This window comes from Poecilia formosa, unplaced genomic scaffold (assembly GCF_000485575.1).
Source record: "Poecilia formosa unplaced genomic scaffold, Poecilia_formosa-5.1.2 Scaffold100, whole genome shotgun sequence".
NCBI lineage: Eukaryota > Metazoa > Chordata > Actinopteri > Cyprinodontiformes > Poeciliidae > Poecilia > Poecilia formosa.
Window position 1 is genome coordinate 907221 of NW_006800039.1, and position 20931 is coordinate 928151.

Here is a 20931-nt window from a genome sequence, read left to right on the forward strand (position 1 = left end):
AAAATAATACTTTTGATAATATAATGGACCCTCAGCAAGCACTGCAGGCAAAACCCCATTAGATGTGTGGTGGGTAAATGAGTATAGCCTTGAGAATTGGTATGAAACAGATGGGAACATACTGTTGTTGCTGTAGCAGCAGCTGCCACTGACTGAGGGGGGGAATCGTTGTGATGTTGTAACTTTCAGGATGCAATGCTCTCGCTTCGCTGCTGATCTAAATGAACCTCGTTTTAAAGTTTTGCGATGAAATTCCCAAGCTCTTCCTTGCGTGTGTTTTACATGAAACTACACTTGAATTAAAAAAGGAGTGTTTTTATCTTCCGCATAATAAAGTATACACTTGTTAGACTCAATAATAAATTGGAAAATTAATTGATAGAATGTTTATTGTCGTTTGAAAATATACACCAGACCGTGCGTGTCACAATGAAATTTCATTATATTGATTTATGATGGACTATGGACCAAGTTTTCATAGCTTTTATTGCTTTGATGCCAATAAAATAGTTTATTGTAAGCAACATTTCCTTGTCAACACATTTGAATCACAGACAAAAATAACCATCAAAGGTTTTGTTTACAACCAGCTGTATCTCAAGGAAGGCTTTTTGGATTGGATCCAAAAATATATGACAGCCATTTTCAGTTTGAGCAATACTGAGGTGTGGAAGTAGACCAGGGCATGCATGCAATTTCAAGATATAACAAAGATTTTAAAAGTTACAGACAGTGCCTAGATGTCAGAAAATGTCAGAGTGACCAAAGTTTTCTTAGGATGTAGAGCATCACAATACTGCCCCTCCACCACCTGCTGCTTTGCACTGCCAGGCAGCTGATTAAAAGAAGGCCACCACTTTTATTTGAGTACAAAGGACACAATCAATTCAGCTGTGAATTCCCTGCTGTGCTAAACAGCTAAAAGTCGTACATTGGACGAAGCAAATCAAGTGTACTTCAAACAGTTCACCCAGCTTACATAAATGATTATTGAGTAGAGGATGGCCTGTTGCTGAGCTCTGTGGGTTTCCATTTATCAGTTGTGCCTTAGCATATGTCTGATAGTCTGAATCAATTTAGCACATGTTCACCAAGTTTTTCAGTCTGTTGGAGAAAAATGGTGTGCTCTGCTGTATCACAGGGGGGTGCGTTATTTAAGTGAATGGCAATTATTGCTGTGACATGAGCAGCATGAATAATATGGCATGGAAATAATCCTACATGAGCAAATAACTTGCTGGTCACCCTAGAACAGAAGCGGCAGACTTTGTGAGGAAGTTTAGGGGCCTTAATTTTTGGAGACAAGTCACGTGGTCAGATGAAACTAAAATTGAAGCGTATCAGACTGTGAAGTGCAGGAGTGAAAGGCTCATGTTGTCGAGATGTTTTGCTGCAGGAAGGACTGTCATAAGAAATATTACAACATAAACAAAAAACATCATGGTGCAAATATTAACGCAACGTCCGAAGGCAGGAACTCAAATTTGTGGGCAGAGACGGCTGGTGAAGGAAACTCAATTACACCAGTTCAGTTCAGAAATTTGACTCGATTCGAAAGTTATCTTACATCCCTGATGTGGATAATGTGATAGTCAGTGAATCTTTGATTGATGTACACTCAAAGATGTTTTTGCATAAACCTTTCTGATGTAGTATAATTTGCAACAACAAAAGACACATTGATTGTTCTTGCTCTTCCTTAGGCCAACTTGCCGGTTTTCTCAATAAGTGGAGGAATGATGCACTTCACAGTCTGAGACGCTTCAATTTTAGTTTCATCATAAAAAATGATGCCAGTAAATAAGGTGCATTCAGGTCTCAGGCCATGTCTCTAATACGGCTGGCTGGATTTAACGAGTATCAGAAGGAGAACAGATATTCCTAACAGAGCTGTCACCATAAGTGGTGAAATGTAGTAACACTTTACCTGAATCATAATTCAGCCACAGCTGCCATAAATTTCACCACAAAGAGATCCAGGGTCTCGCAGACCTGTTATTAGAGTTTCATTTCTCCTTTCAGAATTTCTGCAAAAATCATGCAGAAACGGAGTTCCACGGAAAAGTGACTATAAAGAGGAACAAGTCTCTGCACTTCTGTCAAAACAATTGCTTTCTTGTCAATAGTCAAATAATATAATCCCTTTAAGATTTTTAGGGGATAAACCCTGACTCAACAAAGAGGCTGTGTTAAAATGAACAAATAAATAAATGAGAGGTCTACGATGCTTTTTTTTTTTCATAAAACATTTGTGGCGTTATCTGCTGCACTACTGTACAGCTGAAGATAGCAGGATCTTGAAGCTACACTGTCACTTCAAAGAGATAGCCTTGAATTATTACAGCAATGTTATCTCAAAAGGTTAGAAGCAGTTAATATCTTACCTGTAGTGGATAATTTGCTAGGTGTGTTAATTTAATACATATTCTAATTAGTTGGTCTAGCTGAAGCTGAAACTAATTACTGCTCTGAGAGAGGTGAAGACTTTCACCGTCTTGACACAACCAACTCTAAAAAAAACAACATTACAGAAGTTATTGAAAACATTATTTTCTGGATTATTTTTCTCAGGAGGAGAAATGTCACCAACGGGATTACTGTATCAAACATGCACTGAGAAAAAACAAGTACAGCTTTTCCAGTCAGAGTAACTGGACAAAAGATTATTAACAGGGTGGGAAAAACCAATGTAGTGCCATTGAACTAATCCCCCAGAACATTTCTACTATTAGACAGGGAAATGCTTTCTGTGTTTTGTTCTCAGTGTGCATTTCACACAAGACACTGGTGGCACTCTGCTTCTTACCTCTATTTACTGTGTAATCAACTTTGTGAATAACCTTCTAATGAAGTCACAAACACTGCTAAGAGGTTCAGAGTGCCTTCAGAAAAATATGTTTTTAAGACTGGAGTCGTTTTAATGGCAGATGGTTGCTTTGGTATTGGTCCCTCCTGGTTTAGCTATTAGCCTTAGCCTCAGGACCCAACCTAATGTGAACCTATAATAAATAAGGGGAGCTACCAACTGCAGATCGCTTTAGAAACTCTGAACTACACGTTTAAGGTAGTAATATTTAGCTAAATCAACTTCACTGTAGCTTCACATTTACAGACACAATGAAAACCAACATTTCCGTCCACTCAAACTATCAGTACTTTTTCTCTGAATTAGAGTTTACTTCTGCTATAAAGCATTCACCTGCTGCGATTTTCAGTCCCCATTTGTCTTATCGGCATGTGTCTCAGCTGAGTGGATTAGGCTATAAACAAAAACTAATCCGCTGCATCCTCTCCTTTTCCACATCTGTGTTGGCTCCTTATCAACCCTACTCACGTTTTAAACTCCACCTTCACAGGAACAGGCAGTGTCACATAACCCTTTACAATCTTTATCCTCTTACACCAGTCTGCTGCCCTCAGTGATTCACATTATGAGGTTTCCACTCTGTGGTTCACACAGAGGGTAGCAGGTGAAATGCATCCTCATTCACGTCTAATTGTGCTTGAAAATAGGTACAACATGGATTCTGTATATGTTCGTAGCTGATAGAGACATACACCAAAAGACTTTTAGGGATTTTTATCTTAAAAAATAAATAAATAAATAAATAAATAAATAAATAAATAAATAAATAAATAAATAAATAACATGTCTTCAAGCTATGCGATATTTTGTGTTAGTCTATCAAATCAAATCATTGTAGGATACATTAAAGTGTTTAGCTGAAATGTGAAAGAATGCCAAAGAAGTCGCAGGGGTATGATTAACACCGTAAAGCTCTGTATTATCCTGGGTGAACACAAACAATGATTCACAGGTCTTATAGCAAACACTGCTAGAAACAGATACCCCTTAAAGTAAAACTTAAAGAAGCCAAAAGCTGAACTAATTTCTGTTATTTTGTCCATCTGAAAATACAAAAAAAAAAAAAAAAAACGTGATTTAGATTAGAACAGAGTTGTATCGCTAGATCTCGCTCAGAAACATGCACACATGTACCATTTCTTCTTAATATCCAACATGTCAGAAAGGAATGAAAATGATGAGCATTCCTAAGCCTTTCTCCATCTGCTTCAAGCATGTATGTGCTGTTATTAAATAGGAACTTGCACAATAGTGTCTTTGAGTGAATAGTATCTTCCACTGAGTGGAAGATCTCAGTCTTGACATGATTACACAGGTCTCTTCTAAAAAAGCTTCACTCTTTCTTTTCTGCACCTTTTTTGCTCTGCTTTCCTCAGCTGAACAACAGCAGATAAAAAGAAAACGCCATCTGTGGTACATGTTTCATTGTGTAATTTACATTTAATATTGAAACATGATGAGCAAAATTCCTTTAGACAGCAAAGAATCCTATCAGTTTTACCCACATCTGTAAAGTGATACAATAAAAACACAGCAGAGTCCTACTTCATGGCAGACCTTTTGGAAAAAGAAGGAGAAGAAGAAAAAAGACAGGCATTCAAGATAAAGGGTGCATTACACTTAAAGGATGTTCTGTTTTTGATTCTGCTCTACCGACCAAACCAGTTAGAACAAGAGCAGAAGTGGAATGCAGTCCCTGTTCACACCTGGAGTTGTCCAACCCATTTAAATTGAGAAGAGTAGTCAGGGCTGTATTAAAGCTAGTATACAATGTCCTATTCTAACAAGCTGTGGAAAAAATAATCTCAATCATACCAATAGTTTTGGTAGTTTGAAAATGCTTCACTTGGTGAACAGAGGCTCTATTAATCTAAAACTGTGTTTTGAAAAATCTCTGTCGAGTGAAGGATAATCTTTTTCGGTTTGATCACAGCATCTTGAAATTTGAACTAAGGGAAATCAGAAGAGGATCAAAAACATGCAACGACCCGTTAGATTAATACCAACAGGAAGGTTTGGATAGACAGCAAACCTCTCATTAGCAGCGACTTTAGGCATTAGCAGTGTCAAGCCTTTAGCACATGCCACCATAAACAGCACATAGAAATATTAACAATTCATTAGGCAAGGACACCTGCTGACGGGAACAGGATCGAGACAGACTTCACTTTGATGAGATATCTGGAGGTTTTTTAATATCACTAGATCTAGTTACCCCTCCCAGGAAGCAACTTACCCTTCTTTGCGGTAGTACAAGGCGTAGGTGGTTGGAAGCCCGCCGTCAGAGCCTGGCTTCCACCAGCAGGTGAAGGTCTCTTTTTCTGGAGAGCGACAACTGATATTTGTTGGCTTCCCTGGTGGGCTGTATCCTAAAGACAAATAAATAAAACAAATAAATTCATTTGTAAAAAAATAAAAAATAAAATAATGGTCATTAATGTAATTTATGAGCAGTTATTTACAAGTTAATTATTTAGTGTTGGATCCTGTTTCTTGTTTCAACAGCCAGTCAACCTTGAGGCACATTTCAGATGTCTTCGCTCATTAGCATAAACTGCTGGAACACTGTTTAAGTCTAGCTGAATACAAACACCTGTCTTTTTCCCTTTGTGATCATTTAAAACACACAAAAAAGGGAATTAATGTTACAGATAGATGGGGAAAAAAAGTTCCTGGATCTTATTTTAGCCATCAATAGCCTCCTTTCTGTTCTTTTCCGTATTTAAAAGCCGAGAAAAGATTTTCCTGAAAAGTTTCCTTGGGCAAAATGTATACTCATCTGTTTAGTCGTGTTTCCCTCTTAAACTGCTGATGCCAATAGCTCTGATCAGGAAGGATGGATTAACTGAAATTTCATTTTTAACTAGACTTTTCCAGACTGTAGGAACCATGTCTTTAATATTGAAAGTACTCTTTGATCAATACTTAGGCGTTATCTGTACATTTGCTGCTTTGTCCTTTCAAACAAGCTGCTAAAAGGTGTTTCCATGGAAAGAATGAGGGATGATTCGATCCAATCAATCATTGCCCTGTTGACACACACTCGCTCATTATTTTGAGAAACAACGTAATTGAATTTCAATTCGTTTATGAGCCCAGATTGCATTGGATTGATTTGATTATAAATTTCTTGATGGGATCTGTTTGTCCTGTAAAATGACTTACAATAATTTGCTGTGAATGGGTGTAAAATAAATAAACCGAACTAAGTAAAAACACATACATAAGGCAAGAACAGGAGCGATCTTTTTTTCCCAAATGAAAACTCATTCAACAAAATGAACATGCTGAAAACATGCAGATATTATTTTTGGACGCAGAAGTTCCAATCAGATTTAACTAATGAGCTGGTTCATTAGGGTCATTAATCCCTCCCACACAATGAAGTGCAGGAGCAACTGAACACGAACACATTACCTGCTGGATAATAGATTTCATTAACAGGCTTCGGAGAAAAAAACAAAAAGCCAGTATCATTTCATTTTACTGTTGTGAATACGGATTCTGAATCTATGAAAAGACGATTCTGAATTGGTTCGTATTCTGCTTATCCATAACTTAAAAAGCCTTGAAGGTGTTTAGAAGCTGGGGTTAATCTAAGGGCAAATCCAATGGCGAACTTACCCTCTCCTGCTGCATTGTGGATAAATAATATCAACAGCCACAGCAGAACAACTTCCCCAACCTTCTTCATCGTGGCACCACAAAGCCTTTGCTGTGGGATTGAGCAAAAAAAAACACAAACAAAGACAGGTGAGCGTGGCAGACTGGCTGATACGGGCACTTGACCCATCACCTGACCCATAACATTCACGATGGGACAGGAAGAAAATCGCTGTTTATCTGCTGCTGGCGCAATCTGTCTGACATGAAAATCCAGCATGCTGTAATAATGTAAATAAAGGAACGTAAATAATAAAAGGAACATATAAATAAATAAAGGAACAACAAAAAAACGACAAGAAAAGATATGGCACAAGTGAGCAGAAGGGAAAAAAAAAACATCAAATACTTGGTGCTTTACTACAGAGAGAAATGTCAAACATTTACTCAGAAAGCATTTGTGCAGCGAAAAGCTGTTAACATTCAACCCAACACAGAGGGCAAGGAGGAGAAAAACTGAATAAAGGAAAGCAAGTGAGGAAAAAAAATCTTGTTTTTTACATCTTGTTGACTCTCTAACTAAAGATTTAAAAACAGACACCCACACACATTCTCTCAGTTTCTGACTACCTCGACCAGCTGGTACAGGCAGCGTAACTGATTGCATAACCTGGGCTAGGGCTCCATAACAGCAGAAGGCTGGATTGCCATTACCCGCAACTGTCTAGACTTCCCACATCTGCCTAGCTACGGGCAGATGTCTTCGATTCCACTCTGTGCCCCTAAATTCAAATTACTGATTAAAGGAGGAATACAAGAGGACTATAAGGAGAAACAGGAAAATAGCTGGAAAGAAATACTCTCAAATGTTGTTGCCTAAAACTAGCATTAAATGCTGGGCACCTTCAGCGCAGCACCTTCTTGGAGACAACAGAGGGGCGTTCTTTTGTTCATTGCAAACATTTGCAAATGAACTTCCCCTCAAGTGCTATGGATGTCTATGCAAACAAAATGTAAAACAAAACTGCCCTCTTTAGGGATTTTTTTTCCCCCCACGTCGGTCATCTTCCTATTTTCTTGCACCTAGCAGGACAGTGCAACATACATGCAAATTATGGTTTTTATTTCAAAGGCCATCCTGTTGCTGTAGTTTTGATTAAAGAGAGTGACAATTCTTAATTTAAAAAAACAACAAAAACAACAACAAAAAAAACATGAATTTGTATGCAATTTATTGTGATTTTGATTTGGCTCTGAAACTGAGTGCACTCAATGCCCGTTTCCACTGTTCAACCAACATGACAGAATACGGAAGAAAAACTTCCTTTCCATACATGCTGTTCAGCACGCACACTCCAAAGCACAACTAATGAGCATGCTGAAAACATGGAGGTAGGACATTTAAATATAGGAGTGCCTGTGGTTTCCCAAATCATGCCACTGCAGTGCTTTATAATAATGTACTCCAGCCCTGGATTCACACAGATACCCTCAGGTGGGTCTTTTCTCCCCATTTTCTTGTTTTTTGTTGTTGTTTTTTTTTTTGTGTTAACTGAGTAACATTTGTTTTTTATTTGACTCATACAAACATATAGCACTAGGTTAGCATTACTGCTGATCAGATTCTCACATTTAATGTTGAAATATTCCAGAACAATCCATGTATAAATACATTCAACTGCTTTTTACATTTTTACTATTACCTTTCGTTTAATGCTAGGAGATTTTATATGAGTTTACTATCAGCAAAAAAGCTGAACATGACCGTAAAGTGGGAGGAAAATTATAAATATTATCAGATATTTTATGAAAACACATATCGTCATGCAGGTCAATATTCTGTACAGCAGGTACAAGTGAAAGTCTTTTGGGTTGTGCCTCTAAAATTTGCCATGTCTAGAGACTGTCATTTTTGCCCATTCTTTTTTTTTTTTTTTTTTTTTTTACAAAATACCTTAAACTCAGTCAGACTGGGCGACTGTCAATTATCAAGTTTTGCCACACATTATTGATTAGATTTAGAAATGAACTTTGACTGGGCCATTCTGTTTTGATCTAAGCCACTCCATTGTAGCTCTGGGTAAATGTTTAGGATTGCCACAAAGACTTAAGCTTTGGAGTGATAGTTGTTCTTTCATCAAAGTCTCCCCTGAGCTGTAGATCACTTCTGCTTCTCCACAATTACCAGTCACTTTACTGCTCTCTTTGTCCAGCCTGTCAATTTATGTGAACACCCAAAGTAGGTCTCTTTTGTCAAGCTCAGTTTGAAAGATGGGTGGAACGACGCTTCCTGATGTGTTCGTCGCTATAATGTGGTTTTACCTAACCCTGCTTTAAAATTCTCCTCCACTGTATCTCTGACCTGTCTGGTCTATAGGTAGATTTGGTGGATTTGAAGCTGCAACAAACTCTTTTGGTATGTTGAATTGACTGAGTCATCATACCACTGATAGGACTGATTAGTCAGCCCTATCAGTGTGAATAGCGCTGGGTAAATATGCTTGAAACCCTTTTAAAGGGTTAATTTATGATAATAATAAACTGCAAAAAGTGTGGCTCATTTCCTTTCCACTTCCCTAGCATGATCCGCTTTGTGCTGGTCTAACATTAAACCTAAATGCCATGTATGACTGTAATGTGGTCCTACTATAACAAAACGTGGAAAACTCTCAGACGTGGGGCTACTTTTGCAAGACTGTGTAAAAAAGTCTCTACTCGCATTTGTTTTCCCTTTTTTACTTTATTGCTACTTATTATCTGTGTCTCTCACAAACTGTTCTTAGGAGATAGATTTTCTAGGAAAGTGCTTGTATTTCCGACATAGAAGTTTTATAGTGCAGTAATAGAAAAAAAACAAAATAGTTTTGTCTACCGCTGGAATGTAAACACATTGCGGAGCGAAATAGTCTGAAACGGGCGATCTTCAACATGCTGCGACTTACTCCGCGACTGATCTAAATGCCAAGGATCTGCCTGCAAACTACAGCACTATGTGTGCCTGCAGGTAAATTCTACATTAATAATGTGCTGCAATAATACTCAGGGATGTGGCTGCCTGGGCATGTGTTGTCACACTGCCTCTGCCAAACTACTAGCTTAAGTCTAGCTTGTGCAATGGCCGCAGCGTTTCTCAACATATATCTGAAACTATTACATTTACACATTCATTCTGGAGACACCTTGTCTGGCTTTCAGAGCCGTAGAACATGAACCACATCCAGCTCATGTATAGGTGGCGTTCATTTCAGGAACGCCACCATGATCTGATAATTGGCATTAAGATCAAGGCATCGGATTAGCCTCCTGCTACATATAGCCCTCTTACATAACCAGTAGCCGAGACCGTGGGACATAAGCTGCTGCCCATTGCAGCAAAGCTTTTTCCCTAAATCTAGAGATGATGCACAGTTTATATGATATGGTTGTGCACTTTTCATGCTTTGCTTCTTCAATCACAGTAATTTAGGCTTAAGCTTCCTGTCAGAAATGCTTTAGCTCACCCTTATCAGAGGGTTTTAAAACACACACAGCTGCTTTCTGGTCATATCACATAATCTCAATCAGTATTAAGTTCAGATCCTGACTAGGACACCCCAAAACCTTAATTAATATATCTTTAGCTATACAGTAGTAGACTTTCTGGTATGCTCTGGATTATTACCTGGCTGCTAAATCTAAGTGCTTTTGTGCAAACTGATGGCAGATTTTCTATCAGAAAGCTCTGAAGGGTTTCTGCTAAGTAGAATTTATAGTTCCATCAATAAAGTCAGTAATCCAGGACCTACAGCAGTAAAGCAGCCCTAGACCATTACGCTATTACCACCATGTCTTGCCAGTATATTGATATTTTTTTCTGCAAAGCAGTGTGAATTTTATCTCATTTCTAACTGAACACACACCTTCCAAACAGTTTCATATTTGTCTCGACAGTCCACAGATTGTTTTCCAAAAAGTCGTAGAGGTCATAATGGTCTGTTTTGGAAAATGTAGTATGGGCCTTTCTGTCACTTTTGGTCAGCAGGGGTTTGTCACCATTTAACTATTGCATTGATGTCATTCTTCTTGTTGTCTATTCATGAACACTTAACAGAGTGCTTAAACAAGTGCTTACGATGCTAATTTGGGTTCTTTTGTGACCACCTGAATGAGTCACCGATGCATGCCTCTCTTCAAAAGTTTCACCTACGTTCCATCTTTTCTCCACGAGTAAATACTGGCTCTCACTGTGCATTACCAAAGTTAGACAAAGCTTTCCAATGCTTCCCAGACAGACTGATGTCAATGGCTTTGTTTTTCATCTCTTCTTGAATTTTCTCACATCGGATCACTCTTTGTTTCTTTTTCAGATCTTTTAACCTGGTCCGAGCTGTCTGTTTAACTGGCTTCTTGATCCTATAGATACGGCAGTGACCAGGCAGAGTGTGGTTAGTAAAATTCAACAACAAAAAAAGTGGATTACCAGCATTAATTTATGACTTAACAAAGAGTCTATCTTTTCCACACAGAACCAGATTACTTTGCATAGCTTCACCCCTAAATAAATAAAATGAGTTGTTAACTGCCTTTTTGTTTTTAAACATATTTGTTTGGCATTAAAATCTGTTTCACAACCAGCGACACTTCAGTGTGACAAAAAAGCAAAAACATAAGGAATCCCTAAGGAGGCAAATCATTTTTCACCTTGTCTTTCATCCAGTTCTTGTTAGGCTCAGCCCTTCCTGGTTTTGTTTGAATTATTCCCGATTTCTGCCTTTGAGTTTTCAACTTGGAGCGCCTTTGAATTTTGCTTCATTAAAAATGTTTTTCCGCCTCTCTTAGCTTCTGCTTGTTAGCATTAAATTGCATCCCGAAACACATCATCTCTGCTGAGAGCAACCGTACACATGAGAAAGTGATAACCAAGCAACAGAATGCGCAACCCACATGTGCTCGGTGCAACATGCACCTGCGTGTGTGTCTGCACGGCATGTGGATGGACTGAAGTTGCCAGCTATAAACTGAACTATATGTGAAATGTTCTTTACACTACCAGTAAGTTGTTTAAGATGTATTTCTTCTTTCTGCCTAATAAATTAGAACTTTTGTGTGTTTTTTTTTTCCCCATGATGTGCAGGAAACACTCGGATAAACAATGCCAATTATGTTACCTGTTCTCTTATAAAGAACACGGCAAACAAAAGACGCGGCCCAGAAGACTAACACCTACATTCAGATTTCGGGTGAATCATTCATGAGCCGAGTCCTCCTCTTTCCTCTCAATTTCAGGAGGTGAGAAGAGGATGTATCAAATGGCGTGCCGAGGGCAACTGTGAGCAGAGAGAGGTGTCACCTGGTGGCAGACATACGTTTAAATAGCACACCTTTGTGTGGATCATGTTGTACAAAAATGTTTTTCTCTTATGAACAGTCAAAGCATTCTCAGGAGGCCTGACCGACACAGCTGAGTTTACGGCATTCCTCTTTCCACGAACCTGTTTCTAGTTTCCAAAAGGTTACGAGAACAACCAGAGGAGTGTACAATATATCCTGAATGATTTACGGCTCATTTATGTATCTCAGTTTTACATTAACTTGAGCTTAGTTGGATAAATATAAAAAAAGAAGAAAAGGTAAAGAGACCATTTGAGTTCTTGGTAATACTTTCTTTAAAACCTGGGGAAAAAAACAGCCTCTCAGTTTCCTGGTACTGAAGAGTATTTAAACACAGAAAGAGCAAAGATGATGTGGTCCAGCAGGTTTGGCACGACTGAAACGTGGTTCGTTATGGCAACAGCTCCTCGTCTTTTTAACCATTTACCTGCGAACGTACGCTACAATCCATTTCGTGATTCTGATTGCAAAGTGCATGCAGGTAGCTTGGCATGGGGAATAACAGGTACCAGAAATTGCTGAAACTTCCCTCGTATCATAAGCTTGACCTGAAACCCTGCTCAGACTGGAACAAACTTAGCACTTCCCAGTATTGTAAAAAACCAGTTTGAACAGCAGCACAAATAGATTTCTAGGAATATATTTTTTTTTTTTTTTTCACCATCATACGGGCAGTCAGGGTTGGGAAGCCACAGAATGCAGAATCAAAAGGTACAAATAGATTCTGGTTACAAGGAAACTGGACTAACTAATCCTTGGGCTATGATATAATCTGAATTGCCTAAAACTTAGGGTTAAGTCTGTATACGAATTGTTGATTTTAGTTCTGTGTTAACCTCAGACTGTAGGGTGTGCAGTGAGCTTTACTTGAAATATTTTGGACAGATCTCACGTTTATGTTTAAGTTAAAATATGAATTTCATCGATGTGCCTAAAAACTGAAGATGCAACGATTCAGTTAAAGGAGAACAAATGAGCTGCCGACTAAAATAGGACATGAAGAAATTTAAATACTTGTACCAAATCTTAATCACACTTGTACTGAAATAAATAAACTGTGCATCAAAGCACATGCTGGTGGTTGATGTATTTGTACACCGAAAAAATAGTGATAGATTTTAAGTCTGATGCATTTAATGAAAGGGTGAAAATGAGGACAGAGACCGTCTCTGGTCTCTGGCCGATCAAGCGATGCAGGTTACATGAAAATAATTAATGACTGAAGTTAACTGTTAAATTATATATTCAGGTATACACATTTTCAATATTCTGCTTGATAAAAGACACATATACTTTAGGAATGACAACTCTGGTATGAACAAACATAATTATATATGCACAAAACCTTTACTACAAGTACAACATATGGGCAAAAATTTTAAAATATGCACAAAGGGGTCAACAAACTTGTTCAATGTAAATGTTTAAAACATATAGCATTGCCCCTTGTCAGATTGTCCTGCCTGAGAATGTGTGGCTGTGAAATGTCACTTGCTACCTTTTCTTGCCCAACCTAACTTACATCTGACAGTTTCAACATGGAAAAACAGCTTCAAGGACCACACGCACACGCACATGCACACGCACACGCATGCACACACCCTTCCCTCACTGCAGCCCTAATGATCCCACTTATCTTGAGTCAGCTCAAAGTCAAGACATAGGTTTGCGAGATAAGAGCGGCAGCTAAATTTATGGGCCACTTCTCCTACACCGGCAACTGTTTGAGAAAGAAACAATATTAGTTCAGCTGTTTTCTAAAGAGGACACATTAGTCTGACATTTATGCTCATTTATCTGACACAGGGTTTAGGCATAGAAATATAAATCTGCATAAATGTTAAATTTCTGAATGTGGATCCGAGGCAGGCGGATCTACTGGGACTTTTTAATGTGGCTCGAGGCTTGTGCCCGTATACCGATTGTTGGGGGTTACAGACATCTCAACCCCAAGTCCAGATGGTGTTGGACATCCAGAGGGAGGGACAAAAATGTACATTTATTCATTAGTTGAAGCGAAAAAATTCTATTAGGTCACCATTTGACACTTCCGTGAAGAAAACAACAACTTTAGTGATGCAACCGTGGTGCCAGTCAACATGTGCCAATAAAAATATTGACGCCATACTGACTACTCCATTCTTTACATTGAGAACAGAAGCTTGAAGGTGAATTTACAGCCAAGAATGCAATACCTGTCATTTGATAAGGGCTGGGTCTTTACTGACCTTTCACTGATAATAGTTAGACTGCTGTGCCCTTGCTTTGGCATGAAATTAGCCTGTTGTATTCGATGTTATTAACATTTAATGACTAAGTTTTTACTGGTTGTGTCTTTTAAGTAAATAAAGGGTTAAATAAAACTATGCTGACTTTTCAACATGTACTCCTTTACAAGTTTTAAAGCGCCTGATCAGAGGCAGTGCAGCGTAAACGTCCTGGCCATGACAGCAGCAATGAGCTGAAGTTAATTAAAGCCTCCGTGTCTGACTTGAAGCGGAGAGAGTCAGTAAGCTGCAGGCAACTAACAGTGTAATCCCGTATTGAGATGATCAACCTGGACCTATAAAGGTTGAGAACTTCTGCCACCTCTTCCTGACCTGGCTTAAGTCCGTTAAAAACAGAAAGAGTAACCCAGGTAAAAAAATTAAAATAAAAAAAATAAAAAACTACTGATACTCTGCATCCTCGTCCTAATTTCTGCACGATAAACGAAGTGAAAATCACATTCTTTTTTTTTTCTTTTTCTTTTTTTCAATTCAGACTCTAAGACAAAAGACATTTTTAATATTCTCTCCTAACCATTTCATAACAATCACAAAAACAAAAAAAAAAAATAGAAGTGAGAGGGGTTTACCGGCAGGCGACAGGTGTATCAGCGTCTCTCTCTCTCTCTCTCTCTCTCTCTCACTTGCGCCTTCGCTGAAGTGACTCCTGTGAAAACCGAGCAACTTTTACCTGCTTTCCTTGGAAAGCTGGCGAGGTGCGCACACGCTCCACCGAACCGTGGGAACCGCTCAACACGCTCGTCCCGTCTGGAAAGGAAGCGCGACTGGCACTCTCCCCGCGCCCTGACGGACCAGAGGAGGGCGGGGATGGCACCGAGGAGCCCAGCCTCCAAACCCCGCCCACCGCTCAGGTTGCCACAGATAAATAGAAGACTGGCTCAACGAGTTTTGTTGTCCGTTTAAAAACGATACCTGGGGATTACATAGATCTGGTTTTTGACGTGTCGCTGAGACTATTTTCTGTTATTTCATGTTTCAAATAAGAATAGTAGGGGTCAGTTAGAATTAACAAAAGTATTTCTTTGCTTAATGGAATAATAATTACTGGGTTTTCTTTTTTCATCTTAAAGTCAAAACGTTAAATAAACTAAGATGACTCTACCTTTAAACAATTTGAATAGGTAAAAATGGTCATGCAAGGGTTGTGTAACGTTCAGATAGGGAGGAACACCTGTGCATGTTTTTAAAGATAAAATCAAACACATTGTATAGTTGAGTGGCATCTTTGGAAAACAAAAATAATCTAAGTAATTCAGCCAAGCTGTCAGAAAGAGAACTGTGGGCTTCGATACGTCTGATCTGTTCCTTGGAGCCACTCCAGATGACCGAACTTGCCACTTTCACTAACATTCAGGTCTAAATACGAAAATATGCAACAATCAATTTGTTCAGGATATGTTTTAACATGTTTTGGTGCAGAATTTCTGTATCAACCCCAGAACAAAACCAAAAGGCAATGTGACGATTGTTGTATCAGCATGACCTTTACATATTCAGATTTATATATAAGTAATATTAATATTAATATAAATTTATATTATAAATACATTATCTCTTCTTCAACCTGCTGAGCAGCCATGTTAGTTTATTCACGTCTCATCATCATATCGTTTGTCTGATTGTAGATATGTAAAAATGCACATTGTTTTTTTTTTTCTCTTTTGCGTTATCTATTTTTTCATTGTTGCTATGGTAAAATCTTACCGATGTTTGGTCTTGGAACCTCTCTGCACTCTTATCAACGTATGTCTCTCCATATAAAACGAGCAATTTCCCATGGGTCATATTCTAAGATGAAACCATAGTTTAAGGTTCAGTTTAAGGTATCTTGGCAGCCAATGTGATTGTGATCTAGGTGATCTAGGAAATGTCACCATAATCCTGAAACCTCCAAACATAAAGGCTTGGGTTAACCTCAGAGTGAGCTTCCAGGAAACGAATGCAACTTGCCTACCATGTTGCACAGGTATCCGTGATAATAACTAATACATGTTACCATGTGGAATCGGGTTGCAAGTGATGATGATGAAGAAAATAAACACCAGCATTTTATATGTTTTTTTTTTATGTGGTTTTTGGGAAGGAGTGGCGTTTCATTGCAGTCTTTAAAAAATGTAAACACGCTCCCTATCTGTCGTCCTATCAGGGAACAGGCGTCCACGTTGGTATCAGAAAGGAAAACACACTTTAAAATGCTCCCCTGTGGTAAACCAAGACAATTTGCCTGTGCTGCAATTATGCCCATTATGACCGAAGAAAAGGCTGCCGTCTTTATGCCGCAAGATCCTGGCTTTCTCTGCATGCAAAACAAAAATAGTCACGTCTCCTCTGGGGGGAAGGGGGGGGGGACAACACACGGTGCCTTCTTGGCGCTACCTTAGTAACTTTTGGTCGCTCTGAGTATGAACAAATATTGTAAAACGCACCATGAACATCTGAATGATGTGCTGTAAATCACTTTTTATCCTTTTTCCTCTTTCCTCTCGCAGAGAGCTATAAAGATAGTTTGGTCTCCAAGTACGGTATATTAGGTCTGTGCAGAAAACCTGTCCTTGACTCTCTTTTCTATACGTTTTCATAAATGTGTAAACTGAAGAGTATTTTTTTAAGAGCTCACTCTACCTGTCTCTGTGTGATGAAAAAAGAAAGATGGGGCCTTTCAAAATGGAAGATACACGGTTGTTTTATTTTTCTTGGAACTAAAGTACCCCACTCTCAGACATAGACATTGCTCATGCAAAAGTAAACAATGTCGAGGTGCATTTTGTTTCCAAGGAAACTCCAACACTGCTTTGGAGGGCACGGGGAGGAGATACGGAGGCAGATTCCTTCAGGGATCTTTGCATCCGATTATTGTCTGTCGCATGAAACTTCCTCAGAGCTTATTGTGTTCAATCTCTGGAAAAACACTCCTCAACAGATTTTCATGGGAGGGCACTGACGCAAATGCACACATGTGCATTATTGCTGAACACTTCCAACGAAGGGGAATGGAAGTTTCTGGAGACATGCACAGTGTAGTATGGACTGGCCAAGCCCAGGTCTGCCTACTTAAAAGTGAAGCAAGTGCACATGGAGAGCACTTGTTGCAATACTGCTGTTGTTTTTCCACTATACTGATTCACTTTGCTTCCTTTTTTTAAAAGGAGAGGCCTCTTCATGCACATGCAGCCGCTTTTTCAGTGAAAGAATACTCAAAAGTTTGTTGCATTTGCCGTGGACTGTCCAGTATTATTTGTGAACAAGGAGCCACCAGTATTCATGTTAATACAGCATCTTAAATAAATCCCGCTATCTGTGAGTAATCTACTTTTAGGCAGACTAACTGGTGGCTCTCTATCGGGATGGCCCAGGAAATCACTCCCCCTCCCGTTTTCAGTTCTACTTAGTTGCAACAATGTTACATAATATGGCCATCTGCTCTTGACATTGATTTAAAAGTCTCACTGTGTCTGCCCTGTGAGTGTCAGCAAACATTTGAACACAAGCGGCTTTGTTGATGCCCTTAATAGCATGTTTTTAATATCCAGAGCAATGATATACAAATACACGTTACCCCTCCTCCCCCCACTTTGACTTTGTTTCAATTTTTCACACATTTGAAATGTTTCTTTATGTTAACATTTTTCAAACATGTTGAAAAATGTTTGATGAGTTGATTACATGTAATCGCACACATACATGTGTGTGTGTGTGTGAAACATATACAGAGAGAGAGAGATTTGTTGCAATACTCCGTGTCAATGAAACCAGCGTTCTGTGTCTGCGTTCATAGTGACATCTAGCGGGTGCTTTGAGCGAAACTCTGATTTGAGCGAAACTCAAACTGTACAGTTGGACTTTCGTGACATTTCACACCATTCCACCCAAGGAAAGGTCGGAACGACTATATCTTTAAAATCCCCAAAAGGTTTTAACATACAAAAAATCAAGGTGTATGAATATGTATGAATACTTTTAAAATCACTGCAGAGTGGCAGTTGCTTCAGTTAATCAAATGTTTGTTTGTTTTTTTTTTAATGGGAGATAATAAAACTTTTGATCCTTTAGACATATGCAAAATATTCACTTTGGATCTGGGCACCTAAACATATTTGTATTTAATGAGAAATAAAAGATAAATGTACAAAAAGGACAAAACACACAAAAAAGAGGACAACAGAGTATATCCATCATTAGAACTTGTTGGGTCCATTTGTCTCCATAATTAGCTTAAAATTTGATATTTCTAAAGACACGCTCTATTATAATTTAAAACCACCCTTGTTATGATCTCCTTAGCTGTAAGGTCAAAACATAAAGTCTGAAAGTTGCTGTCAGCTTGTTTAAATGCGAAGTCTGAGTGCAGACTGGTACGGTACGGAGCCATTTTCGCTCCGCTGGGGGTTTAAATACAAGAGTGAACTGATTGTCGGTGATTCACGCGATATTTGGGTTTTTGCCAGTCCCATGTCTTGGACAAGCCAGTTGGTGGCGGTACTGCTCTGTTACGCTGTTTGCCATCCATCGTTTACAAAAAGTAGAAGAAGAAGAAGGTCTTGTACAAGCATGGCTGCGTTCAAAAGAAAACGTGGAGGAGATGGAGCCTCGGACAAAAAGGGGAAAAAGGGTAAATTTGTTGTAGATAAAGGCGAAACTCCGCCTGAAACCGAGCAGGAGACACAAAATGAAGTTACTGTCCCACCTCCGGTTTCTATGGTAAGTGATTAGCCTTGTTATTAGCCATTAAGCTAGCACCAGCTCTCATGTAGAATCCATTTTTATTTGTTAAAGAAGGTGATTAATGGTATTAATAGAAGACTTTAGCGTTTAATAAACCACTACAGACATATAACACAAGTGACCGTATCGACAGAAGGTGTTCCGTTAAACAAAGTTGTGAAAAGTAACAGATACCAAAAACAAGCGATTAAAAATGCGTTTTTTAGATTTCTTCATTCTCCATGATATGTTGGGAGTGAATGAAATCGTTATCAATGACGTTATATTAATTTGGCAATGGTGTTGCATTGGGAGACATTTATATGAATGCACAAATCGTCAGCTGCTTTCACGATTTAAAGTTCCCCACAATGGAAAGACAATTTTAACATTATTCAGGCCATATTCTGTGAGTTTGATCCTTTATAGAAAGGCCCTATATGATTTCCAAAAAAAGATCTTTGACGGTGTATAAATGTATTATTGATGGAATAAAAACTCCCATTAGCTGAATAATTAGTTCATATGCCAGATTACTAACAGACATGCAGCTTGTAGTTATCAATCAGTGTGGTTTTAAAGTTGCCAGTGGCACTCCATGTCCATCTGCTTTTCCTGCAACTAGTTTGATATTGTGGGATAATCTTTCCTAAACAGGGCAAATGGACCAACAAGGAAAGAGTTCTTATCTTCTCCTCAAGAGGAATCAACTTCAGAACCAGGCACCTGATGGGAGACCTGAGGACCATGATGCCTCATTCAAAAGCAGGTCAGTGTTGAGGCATTCAGAGTTCTCTAGTGATGGCAACGCCTGAATGCCAAGATTAACTAACACAACGTTCTGTACCAGATACCAAAATGGACAGGAAGGACAAGCTGTTTGTTGTTAATGAGGTAAGTCTGTGTGAAGAGCAGAATTCCTCTCGTCTCGCAGCATAGCCTGACGTCTGTGTGCTTTTCAGGTGTGTGAAATCAAAAATTGCAACAAGTGCCTCTTTTTCGAGGCAAAGAAGAAGCAGGACCTGTACATGTGGTGAGGGTTTCTGTCTGTGGTACTTTTCCCCAAACTTTTAAGCTCGATTATTCCTTGGAAACCAAATATATTTTACGCCGAATCATTCTGTTTTCTTTTTGTAGGATCTCCAACTGTCCGCATGGACCTTCTGCAAAGTTTCTGGTTCAGAACAGTAGGTTGTTTCTCTCCTTCAGCTTGTAGGTGCAGAGGATGTTTGTGGTGTTGCAGATACTTGATAAATGTTATTGTTGCCCTCCCAGTTCATACGTTGGCTGAGCTCAAAATGACAGGAAACTGCCTGAAAGGATCCAGACCCCTGCTCTCATTTGATCCAGTGAGTATCACACAGGGAAAAGTTGCTGATTTGAAAATAAAAATGTATAATATTAACATGGAGGTATTTTGCCTCTGTTTTGTGCTCCGTGATCTGAATAATGAGCAGAGCTTTGGTTGCTGAAGTCTAAAACTTTCTATTTGTTTCCTTTTAACAGAAATTTGACAAAGAGCCCCAGTATGCTTTACTGAAGGAACTCTTCATCCAGGTATGTTTTCTGTTGTTAAAGCTTGAAAAGAAATCCCCCCCTACAGTGAAAATGTCTAATACAGGGTGGAATTTAGTGTGACTGGATTTTAAAGGTAGAAAAAGAAAGACAATGTATTTCTGGACTTAATTATATACATTGGTTTGCAAATTTCTCCATTTTATCCATCTGTCAGTTATTTTATTCCTTCTATCAGTCTGATAGTCTGTTCGCCCATTTATCAAATCAAAAATCAAATCAAATTTTATTTGCATAGCACATTTCAGCAGCAAGGCATTTCAAAGTGCTTTACATAATTAAAATAAAAAAACATCAGATAAAAACATCAAAAACATTGAAGACATCAAAACCCGCACTCTAATCCTAATTTAGCCATAAGCAACTCTAAACAGGTGGGTTTTAAGTTGAGATTTAAAGGCACCCAGTGTTTCAGCTGTTTTACAGTTTTCTGGAAGTTTATTCCAAATTTGTGGTGCATAGAAACTGAATGCTGCTTCTCCTCGTTTGGGGATGCAGAGCAGAACCAGAACCAGAAGATCTGAGGGG

At 38.7% G+C, this 20931-nt stretch overlaps 2 protein-coding genes across 2 annotated transcripts in view; one reads left to right on the plus strand and one right to left on the minus strand.

The window, feature by feature from the left end:
- The window catches only part of prlra (prolactin receptor a), a 19332-nt gene extending 4357 nt beyond the window's left edge, over window positions 1-14975 (minus strand). Inside the window, exons 1-3 of the mRNA XM_007558920.2 lie at window positions 14697-14975; window positions 6491-6581; window positions 5103-5235 (exon numbers count right to left, since the gene is read on the minus strand). Of these exons, the coding sequence (XP_007558982.1) occupies window positions 5103-5235; window positions 6491-6560 (203 nt within the window). The 5' untranslated portion in view covers window positions 6561-6581; window positions 14697-14975. The remainder of the gene's footprint in view (window positions 1-5102; window positions 5236-6490; window positions 6582-14696) is intronic.
- Window positions 14976-18561: 3586 nt separating this feature from the next.
- Window positions 18562-20931, plus strand: part of bxdc2 (brix domain containing 2) — a 4657-nt gene continuing 2287 nt past the window's right edge. The window contains exons 1-7 of the mRNA XM_007558922.2: window positions 18562-18825; window positions 19486-19597; window positions 19679-19722; window positions 19791-19861; window positions 19966-20015; window positions 20104-20177; window positions 20335-20385. Coding sequence (XP_007558984.1) covers window positions 18577-18825; window positions 19486-19597; window positions 19679-19722; window positions 19791-19861; window positions 19966-20015; window positions 20104-20177; window positions 20335-20385 — 651 coding nt within the window. The 5' untranslated portion in view covers window positions 18562-18576. The remainder of the gene's footprint in view (window positions 18826-19485; window positions 19598-19678; window positions 19723-19790; window positions 19862-19965; window positions 20016-20103; window positions 20178-20334; window positions 20386-20931) is intronic.